General features: G+C 45.4%; 1 protein-coding gene across 3 annotated transcripts; it reads left to right on the forward strand.

Annotated features, from left to right (window-relative positions):
• Positions 1-7942: 7942 nt before the first annotated feature.
• LOC119271363 lies at positions 7943-10443 on the forward strand. Of its 3 annotated transcripts, XR_005134503.1 has the most exons (3): positions 7943-8434; positions 9377-9547; positions 9634-10443. XR_005134503.1 is itself a non-coding variant. In XM_037553222.1 (2 exons), exons 1-2 carry the CDS (start codon positions 8032-8034, stop codon positions 9657-9659), a joined length of 429 nt encoding a protein of 142 aa, XP_037409119.1. In that variant the 5' UTR covers positions 7943-8031; the 3' UTR covers positions 9660-10443. The 3 variants fall into 3 exon arrangements, 1 of the variants encoding a protein (XP_037409119.1); XM_037553222.1 differs by lacking the exon at positions 9377-9547; XR_005134502.1 differs by lacking the exon at positions 7943-8434 and having other exon boundaries at positions 8775-9547.
• The last annotated feature ends 1223 nt before the right edge of the window (positions 10444-11666 follow it).

The following is an 11666-nucleotide window of genomic DNA, read 5'->3' on the forward strand; positions in this document are numbered from 1 at the left end:
TCCACAAGTTTTTTTTTTGAGAAATTATTCCACAAGTTTTTTTTGAGACAATTTACGAAGCTTTATTACGTCGTCACCAGTTGAACTGGGACGAAAGAGAGGTTCCCGGGATGGCCTAACCACACACGGCAGCCCACCCCTAAATTCAAAGCATGCTTCGCTAAATTGTGAGCCTCCACATTGAAGCTCCTAAACTCATGAACAAAGTTGCAAGAAAAAGTAGTAGAATAATCTATGATTTCATGCACAATCGCTGCATACTCCGCTCCATTCTTCTGCATGATACTATCAATTGCCTCCTTGCAATATGAGGCCACGAGGATAGACTGAAGTTGAAGATCCTCGGACAGCGCCAAAGCCTCCCTCACGGCCAACGCTTCCAAGGTAGCAGGGTTGGTAATCGCTCTGAAGCCCAGCGAAGAAGCTCCCAAGAACGTACCTTCCTCATCTCTGGCTATAGCTGCAATGGTTCCAACCCCTCGCCTCTCTGCAACTGCTGCATCCACATTGAGCTTCGACATATTGTGCGGGGGCTTCAACCAGTGTTTCGGACGTTGTGGCTGGTCGGTAATTCTCGTCGGCACAATGTTGGTCTGTATCTGGAAGTCTGCAATGTATCGCTGTATGAAGAGGTGTGTTGACAAGGGGGATTGGTATAAATCATCATAAACTGCTTTCCTATTTGCACTCCAGACTGTCCACAATGTAGTTGCCATCTTCATAAATTGCTCTGGATTAAGTACTTCATTCAGGGAAAATAACCACTCGTGTGGGTCCTCGGTGGTATGTTGACACATCTGCTCAACTAGCTCACCGTCCGAGAGCGCCCACACACAACGGGCGTTTGTGCAATCAAGCATCATGTGTCTCCATAAGTCCATGGCGCCACACAGCTTGCAGGCGGCCAAGTCCCCCATGTGTCTGTGAACAAGCACGTCAGCTGTCGGAATAGAGCTTCTTGCAAGTCGCCAAAGGAAAAATTTAATCTTTGGTGGAAGTTTGATCTTCCATAGCGCCGACCAAGCATTGCTTTCAAGTCCAGCCCCCGATGTTCCTTCCTCCTCATCTATCCATGACTCTCTTACGATCTTGGTATGCATGATCAGTCTGTATGTTGATTTAACTGAGAAGAAACCTTTCCTCTCCCCGCTCCATGCCCAAAAATCGCTAATATTTCTTGTACAGAGCGGTATACTGAGAACTGCCTCCGCATCGATAGGTAAAAAGACAGACCGGACAAGTGCTTCATTCCATGCGACAGTTGCTGTAGAGATCAGTTCAGACACCATGATCGGCGGCGATGGGATCCTCAAGGAAATAGGCCTCATCATGCCATGTCTTGGTAACCAGTTATGGCTCCATATGCGTGTAGATTGTCCATTACCAATTTTGCGGATTATCCCCAATCTTAGCATATCTCGACTATCCAGGACCGCCCTCCAGATCTGAGACGGCCTCCCACCAAGTTCTGCATTCAGCAATGTGGTTTCCGGGAAGTAAGCTGCTTTCAGAATTCTCGCACTAAGAGAAGCAGGCTCAGTAAGTACTCTCCAGGCTTGTCGGCAAGCAAAGCAAGGTTGAAAATCTCCATATCACGGAATCCCAGACCGCCCAAGTGTTTTGGTCGCGTCATGATATTCCAGGCCACCCAGCTAGGCTTCCTCTTGCCCGCTTTGCTTCCCCACCAGAACTGGCGAATAATAGATGTGATGTTCTCACATAGACCATGGGGAAGCCTAAAACAAGCCATAGAGTAGACCGGCAAAGCTTGGGCCACCGCCTTTATGAGTACCTCCTTGCCCGCGGCTGATAATAATTTTTCCATCCAGCCTTTCACCTTCTCCTAGACTCTGTCTCGAAGATATCTGAAAGTACCCATCTTTGACTGCCCCACATCCGTTGGCATCCCCAAATATCGGTCACTCAAGGATTCATTCTATACGTTGAGAGTGTTCTTGATATTATCCCTTAGAGGTTGCGGGCACCCCTTGCTGAAAAAGATAGAGGATTTGTCATGATTTACCCTTTGTCCGAAAGCATTGCAATACAAATCCAGTAGGTTTGATACAGCTACCGCCCCCTCCACACTTGACTTGAACAACAACAGGCTATCATCGGCGAAGAGAAGGTGGTTAACAGCCGGAGCTGTGGGTGCCACATTGATCCCACTGAGTGCTGATGATCGAGAACTGGATTTTAAAAGGCACGAAAGGCCCTCTGCTACGATCAAGAAGAGGTAGGGGGAGATCGGATCTCCCTGTCGGATGCCTGAGAAGGCAAAAAATTCTCAAGTCTCTCACCATTAAACTGAACTGAGAATGAAACGGAGCTGATCATCCCCATCACTATATCCACCCATTGTTGGTTGAAATCGAGCTTGATCATAATTGCTTGGAGATAGGACCACTCCAACCTGTCGTATGCTTTCATCATGTCCAGCTTCAATGCACAATAGCTATTCATCTTTGCCTTGCTTCGTTTCATAAAATGTAAACACTCATATGCACATATGATGTTATCAGTTATGAGTCTGCCCGGAACGAACGTAGATTGCTCCTCAGAAATAATGTCTGGTAGCACCACTTTCAACCTGTTTGCAACGACCTTGGAGGCTATTTTGTAAATGACATTACACGGACTGGGTTAGAAAAGTTGGATTGATCACCTTCGGAATGAGAACCAAGACCGTGTCATTCACACATGCTGCACTCTCCTCCCCTCGAACAATTCTCAATACCGCTTTAGTGGCCTCCTCCCCACATAGATCCCAGTGCTGTTGGTAAAAGTGAGCGGGAAATCCATCCGGCCCTGGTGCCTTGGTAGGAAACATCTGGAAGAGCACTGTTTTCACTTCTTCATTTGTGTACGGTGCAGTGAGCTGTTCATTCATAACATATGTGACCTTGACGGGGACATGTTGTAACACTTGGTCAATGTTCGTGACGCCCTCAGAAGAGTAAAGATTCTGATAGAAATTGGATACCATACCTTTTAGGACTGCTTGGTCATCAATCATGGCTCCCAAGGAGTTAGCTAGTGCTTTGATCATGTTCTTCTTCCTCCGCATGCTAGCTCTCATGTGGAAGAACCTCGTATTCTTGTCTCCCGCCGCTAGCCACTCTATGCGTGACCGTTGCCTCCACATAATCTCCTCCTGATGATATAGCTCAACAAGCCTTTCATTAATTTTCAGCTCAGCATGTGATGGCCCACCCTGGTTGGCTCCCCTCTCAAACGGAGCAGCTCAGAGCAAAGGTGCTTTATCTCCTTCCGGACACATCCAAAAGTCTCCCTGTTCCATCGACCCAAACTACTTGAATTGTTTTTAACTTCTCCCTGAGTCCCTCCATGGTTAATGAAACTTGCCCCTGGCTCCATTGTTGGGCGATAGTATCACGCCATGAATCGTGTGATTCCCACATAACCTCGTATCTGAATGGAGGTTTTGCCGGCGGGCGCCCCTGCTCGCCTCTCAGGCTGAATAGGATCGGGCAATGGTCGGAGCCGGCTGCTGTTAAGTGTCTTAGGTTTGCCTCCGAGTAATGTGCACTAAGCTTGGATGACACCAGAGCCCGGTCCAGCCTAACCCTTGTATAGCTTCCACCGGTCACTTTTTTCTCAAAGGTCCAAAAATTGCCCTCATAGCCCACATCCATCAACATGCAAACATCAACAGCTTCACGAAAACCCTGAATTTGAGCATTGCTTCGCTCTCCTATGCCTTCTTGCTCATCTAGATGTAGCACTTCGTTAAAATCACCCATGCACACCCATGGGAGCTCACTCAAACTTGCTATTCCCTTCATGGTGTCCCATGTCTGGTGTCTCAGGTGTGTGCGTGCCTCCCCATAGAAACAAGATGCACGCCAATTCTCGTGACCTGGTTCATCTATGGAGCAGTCAATATGATGCACCGAGTACCCCAAAATCTCAACTTTTATTGGATTGTTCCAGAAAATGCCAAGGCCTCCACTCCGACCCTGACTACTAACAGCAAACGAATTATCAAAACCAAGAGTACTAGCTAAATTTTCTACCCGAACTCTATCTAGATGAGTTTCGACAATACAAAGCACGGTAGGAACAAACTTCTTTGCTAAATTGTGAAGTTCTCGAACTGTCGCGGCTTTGCCCGCACCGTGGCAGTTCCAACTCAAGATACTCATTGTACCCCAGCGGTACTCCTCTCAGGAGTCCGCCGATGATGCTTCTACTTCGATGCCTGATCTCTTGATGCTACTCTGGAGTTGGTTCCCCTTGTCCTCCGCTGTCTCCTTCCGAGCACGCTTAGGGTCCTGCTTTGGGGGTGGGCTCAGTGGGACCTGTGGTGAAGGGAGGGCAAGGATCTCACCTCCCTTCGGTTTAAACTTGTATCCGCCCAGTATACTGGCTATTGCATCTGAAACTTGTGTGCGTTTTCTGTTTCCTTCTGCATCGACCATCTGTTCATCCGCATCAGAACTTTTTCGTGTCTGTTGTCCGGCTTTCTCCTTGCTGCCATTCCTTGCTCCACTAGGTCCTGGTCCCGCGCCTCTGAACCAGTCAGCCTTCAGGTTCTTGAAGACCAACGCCGACGGCGGATGCACACCATCTCCATGTTCCTAATACAAATGGCCAAGTCTCCCGCAAATGGCACACCAGTTCGGAAGACGCTCATATTTCACACGGAAAATCATCCTTCTATCACCCACCTTGAGTGAAACAACATTCTTCAGCGGCTTACCCACATCGATCTTGACCTGGACCCTATAAAAATTGCCTTCAAAGTCATGTGAGGCTGGTTCGGCATAGATGAATTCCCCTAGCTTTGAGGCCAGCGGTGGGATCTGGGATACATATCCCTCTGGGAAGTCGTGTATCTGAGCCCAAATTTCCAACCTGTCGAGCTTGATCAAAGACGGCTTTGAGAAACCATCATACGGTGCCAGAACCACAGCATCCCCTCAGAATACCCATGGACCGTCCCCCATTACTCGCTCCCAGTCCCCCAAGCATGTGAATTGGAGGGTGTACAGATTGTCCTCCAGAGGGTGGATGTTGACTTTCTGCGCAAGGTTCCAGGCTGCACACATATTTTTTATAGAACCAAAACTGACTATACTGCTTCTCTATATTTACCCTGGCCACCGCCATCCAGCGGGTCACTTCAGGCGGCACAAATTGCTGATCCACCACCACATCATCTAAATCTTCCTCAGAGAGACCCAACTCCTTCATCATCGCTGCCAGATCATCCGGATCGCCCGATCCAAAAGCTTCAGTCGCCATCTTCTTGTTCCCTTGCCCGGAGATGAGTTCTACCGGGCTGTGACCTAACCCTAACCAACCAGTCGCCGCTAGCTCATCGCCCAGAACAGGGAGTGAAACCAGAACATCGCACCCGTCGTTAGATGGAGAGGACTCAGCGATCAGAGGTAGGGAAAGAGATCTCCACGCACGGCGATGATCATCGCCGAGAGGATGTGAAACCCTAACGAGAGGGAAAGCTGGAATTTTACTTAGATAATTATTCCACAAGTAACTTGCCCGGAAGGAAACTATTATATTTAGCTGGGTCGGGACGATGTTTGGTGAGCATCTCCACTCATCTCTACGGAGTTGGTAGCTTCAATTTATTTACCCCTCGCTCCTGGGCCGCCATGTTTGATTAGGGCACCTCGATGATCTTGGTTTTGTTTTTGTAAACATTATGACAACTTGAATAAAGCTTCGCGTGATTGTCTAAAAGAAACTTTATTTACCCCTAAAAAATACTCCATGGTTTATTTTCATTTGGATATTTTTCGTATGATTTTTTTCATCTCGCCTCTCACCACCCCTTCTCACTAGATTTTCTTCCTCGCATTAAAAAAACAAATCTCAATAAAGAGGGAGATCTTGTTTCGTGTTTTCTTTGGCAGGTTTTGCTTTAATTCAATCACATAAATAATAGATAATTAATAATTCAAAAATCACACTATATATTTGAGATGACATTACTAAAAGACAGACATAAGATTTTTCTCGATAACTTTTCAAAACAAAATCAGATATTTCTCAATAACAAATCGCTAATACTGCACACTATGCCATTTATTATTATCATTATCTCTACTATCAATTGACAATCACAAGTTTCTTAATATAACAAAATTAACATTTTTTTGTTACGAGCGTACACGTTCACGTGCCACTGTGGAGGGGGCACCGTGCGCGACACCATGGAGGACGCCATGGCCGGGCCAGACGTCAGAGCGATGCTTGACAATGCCAGGGCATCGATCACGGTGCCAAGGACGATGGCAGAAGGCAGGGAGTCAGACCACCACATACACGCTCATGTATGCAGTCATATCATAGTTCTTGCCAACCATACAAAGAGTCAAACATGCTACATTCTCAAGTCAAGTGTGACTATTCAAATGTTAAAATATATGTTAAAGAAATCTGTCCTACAATACTCGGTAGTCGTCCTCATCGTCCATAGCTATCATTTAAGCAAAAATATTTTGGAAGTCGAGCATTGAATCAATTCGGAAATCAAACCATCAATGAAATTAATTATGTAGATAGTTAATTATGTGTGCAATAAATTATGCCAGTTGAATAGGATATTTTTTTCACCCAATCAATTTGGAAACCGAGTCAACAATTAATTACTTAATTAGGTAGAGAGTTAATTATGCCTACATATAATTAGAAGTACGGATTCCCAATTGGGAAGATAATTAATTGATTTGGTTGGCACTTAATTAGGCATGCAGAGAATTAGGTAGTTCATTAATTATTTGTGTAATTAATTAATTAATAATTAAGCAGTTAATCACGCTGAATTGTTTTGAAAGCGCTCGTGGACAAGGACGATCAACAGGATATCAGCGACATGGTCGAGGACTGCTTGACAACAAGGACAACGGTCACCGTGCGCTTGCAACATGGATGAACTAGCATTCACTAAGAAGGATGACGACCATACTCTGCAGGATGTCCGCACGCTAAAGGTTACTGAAAGATTCACGAGCGGGGATAACACGACACAACATTCGCCAGATGGTTCATGCTATAGTAGAAAAAAAAGTGTGTTCCAAGAACAAGAAGGAAAAGAAACTAAAGCAACCAAGTGATCCATGATGTTGGAGAAGAAACCGGTATTCCAAAAAATAAAGAGAAAACAAATAAAGAAAGAGTATTCTAAAAAATAAGTAGGAAGGAGAACTAAAATCTGGCGAGGAAGGAGCAATAAGAAGATAAGGCGCCACTAATGAACGCACTGATGTTAACGTGGTGCTGGTTGATGACAACGAAATTGGTTGGCGAAGAGGCTAGGAGTAGAAGATGTAGGGAAGGATGGGGAAGCGAAGACCGACAATTACCGCTTCTAGCAATTAATGGTTTGTGGGATGGAGGTGGAGCTTATTGGTGACAAAGAATACGTTCATGTTATCACTCGCCTCCTATGTCAGTGTAGATTTGCAAAGTTGAATGGACCTTTGAGAATGATATCTATAGTTATTTGTCGTTTTGTGTCAACAATATGTGTTACTTTAACCCACTCTATTGTATTGTAAATATGAAAAGATCCATCCCCTATTGAAAGGCATGATGAGGTGAGGTGGGGTTCATCTCGTTTTAATGGAAGGGGGCTCCAGATAGAAATGTCCCACTATGCTGGGAAACCGAGCGGGAAGGAGAGGGTCTGGTAGGAAAATATAGAGAAAATTCCTTATATGACACTCTTTTAAATATTGTTTCCCTATTTAACATTGGATTCTTTTTTCTTCCTTATCTAACCCGGTGTAAAAAATTGCCCTTTCTAGCACTGTCGTTAGTTCTGTGAGCACATAGCGTTAAAACATGCCACAAGTGATGTCAGTCTTTTGCAATTGGACGGAATTGCCCCTGCCCGTATAAAATTAGAAAAAAGAGAAAGGAGCAGCCGAACGGGCTATCTCCTCACCCCCTTTCTCCCGACCCGCCTCCTCATCCCTTCCTCCCGACCCTAGGTGGCGGCGGCGGACCTTAGTCCAGTCCTAGCGGCGGCGGCGGCTACTCATGGTTATGGATGGTGGCGGCGATACGGATGGGGACGGCGCTGCGGAGGATGGCCAGGGCGCGGCCGCGGAGGGGTCAAACCTAGGTGCTGATGTGGATCCGACATTGGTGGAGAATGGCGACGGCAGGGCTGCGGCTAGGTGCGGCCAGGGCGAGGCTCCAGAAGCAAAGGGGTCGGGCCAGCGCACGGCTACAGATGGAGACAACACGGCTTTGGCAGGTGACCAGGGCACGGCTACAACGGGCTCGGGCCAGGGTGTTGCATTGGCCAGGGGCTCAACCGCCGGCGTGGGTGGAGAATCAGGCGAGGCATGGCTGGGTCGACCCCGGAAGGAGCTGCTGGGTCAGGCAAGGGAAAGGCTAGGTCGTCCACGGAAGGAGCTACATGGGCATGTCCAGTCCGGTAAGTTCATGGCTTAGTAGTTTGTATAGTTTTGTACTAGTAGCAATGATCATGCATATGTTTTGTACTAGTAGAAATGATCATGCATAGGTTTTTGTCCAGATTGGTAAGTTCATGCATAGGTTGTACTTGGTTTATGTTGCTGTTAATTTGCTTGCGTGTGATCACAACAAGATGAGACTCCAACAAGAGTACTTGTTCACTTAGTTTCAAGTAAAAGATCAGATTGTCTAGCAATAGTCATGCATAGATTTGATGCAAAGTGGTCTCTTTAATTGATAGGATGGATCTAAATTCAAGTTATTTGCTCAAGATTGAATTGTTTGGCAATAAAAAAGCTTGAAAGGACATAAGATGTTTTTGTTTTGAGAAGGTCATTGATTATGACTTGACAAATTATAAGGATTTGGTTGAATCAATTGTAGAGAAGTACCCATCGTGTTATTTGGAAGTTGCACATGTGCAGTATTACGATGATGCTCTAAAAACATGTCCAGAAGTACAGTCCAACCAGGATTTGATGCTTATGTTTTAGAAACACACACAGACAATGGTGCTCTGTATGATCATTGCATATTATGATCCCTCTGAACCATATGAGCCTATCACCAAGTGGCATTGTGATGTGCATAGCAAACCTAACAACAATATAGAACAAGAGGATGATACTTACCTTCGCAACCCAAGACTTGCAAATGTGCATGTTGGTGTTGATGAGGAAAATGTGTATGACGTGGATGAACCTATGCCCTTAGATGTGGTTCTTTGTCCTAATAAAGAAAAGGACAAAGACTATATTTTTGAGGATGATAGCGAGGCTGGGAGTGAAGTAGAGGAGGCTGAAGTAGAGGAGTATGAGGAGTTGCATGAGGCAGAGCATACTCCACATGTAGAGCATGACAAATTAGACCCTCCAATAACAAAAGTATTTACATATCCCAGAATGAAAGAGTTCAAGTTGGCACTTCCTCAGCATGCAATCAAACATGAACTTGAGTATGACACCGAGTATAGTACACCTCATCGGTTTAGGGGCTATTGTTCAAGATGGGATGCAGATAATTGTCCATGGAGGATACATGCTTCTATGACGGAGCATAAGTGTACGTAATGGTAACTGTTTAACTTTAACCATTTGTGAACATTTCTTGCATAATTGTTAAGTGTTTTTAGCTAATTATCTGTTTTCTCTTTTGCAGGTGAAGAAAAACCCATGTGGTCATGATTGCTCTAGTGCATGAAGGAAAAAGAAGACAAAGAATGGAACCAAGAATTGGGTATGTGATAAGGTGAAGGATTGCCTGATTGAAGATGCTACTCTCAGAGCGAAGGCAATGCAGAAGATGATTAAAGAACACCACAAGGTTGGCCTCCACTACAAGAGAGTATATATGGGTAAGAAGCTAGCTTTGAAAGAACTATATGGTGATTGGGATAGTAGCCTTGATAATTTGTATAGGTTTAAAGCACAAGTTGAAATCTCTTGCCCTGGTAGCATAGTTTAGATTGATCATTACACTATAAAAGAAAAAATCAGGTTTAGAAGGTTCTTCTTTGCTCCGAAACCTTGCATAGATGGATTCCTTAGTGGTTGCAGGCCGTATTTGGCAGTAGATAGCACATTATTAACATGCAGGTTCAAGGGGCAGCTGGCTAGTGCTATCGCTATAGATGGCCATAATTGGATGTATCCACTTTGCTTTGGAGTTTTTGATTCCGAAACAAATGAGAACTGGATTTGGTTCATGCAATTGCTTAGGCAAGCCATAGGATCACCAAGGGGTGTATCTGTAAGCACTGATGCCGGGCAGGCGGTGATGACAGGGGTAAAGGAAGCTTTCCCAAAGGTAGAACATAGGGAATGCATGTTTTACTTGGTGTCAAACTTTAAGAAAAAGTATCACGAAAAGGTGTTTGTTGACCACCTTTGGGCTGCAGTTTACTCATGGAACACATATATGTTGGGGAACGTTGCATGGAAAACAAAAAAAAATCTATGCACACGCAAGATCTATCCATGGAGATGCATAGCTATGAGAGGGGGAGAGCATCTACATACCCTTGTAGATCGCTAAGCGGAAGCGTTTATCACGCGGTTGATGTAGTCGCACTCTTTGCGATCCGATCATGATCCAACTAATCTAGTGCCGAAAGGGCGGCACCTCCGAGTTTAGCACATGTGCGGCTCGATGACGTCTCCTCCTTCTTGATCCAACAAGCGGGAGAGGGGAAGTAGATGGGATCACAACCAACACGTGATGGTGATGGTGATGGTGGAGCACCGACAGCGCTTCGCTAAGCATCGCCGGGACGAGGCAGTGGAACTACGGAGTAACGAGAGAGAGAGAGGGACGCCAAGGGCTTGAAGTGTGCTCTTGGGGCGCCCCTCCCCTCTATATATAGGTGGAGAGGTGTGGGAAACTGCCCCTCCAAGCCCTAGGGCATAGCTAAGGGGGAGAGGACTTGGACTCCAAGTCCAATCATATTCCTACTAGGACTCCTTTCTTTTTTGCCTTCCCTAGTGAAAGAACATGCGGCGCCCCCATGTTTGGTTTTGGTAATTGATGACAATATCTATGAACTAATGGTTGTCTTGGGTTATATTTGAAGGATTTGTCCATAGGAATTTCTTGAAGTCCATTTGTTGGTTTCAAGGAGTTTATATGTTGACCAATGTGATATTCAAGGAATTATCTAAAGAGTGGTCATGTAGAAGACATGATACAAGGTCGATCAAGACTAAGTCAAGACTGAATCAAGTTGATCATCACACAAAGCGTACAACATGTACCGAGAGGGATCAAGTGATCCCATGGTATGGTAAGCATTGTCCATTACGCTTTGTGTACTAACCCATGATCTATGTGTGAGTTCTATGTGGGGTTACGTCTGTTTCCATGGGTTTGCATCAAGAGGAAGATCTCATACAACCCATGGCGGATTACATCAAGTGGTGATCGTCATCAAGATTGCGGTGTGCAAGTTCAAGTGGAGCACCACGAAGAGATCATCCTTGAAGCTTGTCGTCCATTATGGTGTTAATGGACTTGTGAAGATGTGCCAAAGAGTGGCTCTCCCAGAATGGAGTATGAGCAATCAACTAGTCTTCATCGAGCCAACGCAATCAAGAAAGGTGCTCCAACTTGAGGGAGTCAAGATCATCATCATCTAGCTCAAGTGGACTATGTGCAAGGCAAAGGTTTGCCCTTGATAGGTTTATGTTTTACCGGTC

Source organism: Triticum dicoccoides, chromosome 3A, assembly GCF_002162155.2.
Source record: "Triticum dicoccoides isolate Atlit2015 ecotype Zavitan chromosome 3A, WEW_v2.0, whole genome shotgun sequence".
Lineage (NCBI taxonomy): Eukaryota > Viridiplantae > Streptophyta > Magnoliopsida > Poales > Poaceae > Triticum > Triticum dicoccoides.

Coding starts and splice junctions, on each gene's coding strand:
- LOC119271363 (XM_037553222.1), top strand. CDS start 8,032: ATGGTTATGGATGGTGGCGGCGATACGGATGGGGACGGCGCTGCGGAG. Junction 8,435..9,633: donor ACATGGGCATGTCCAGTCCG/GTAAGTTCATGG, acceptor TCTCTTTTGCAG/GTGAAGAAAAACCCATGTGG.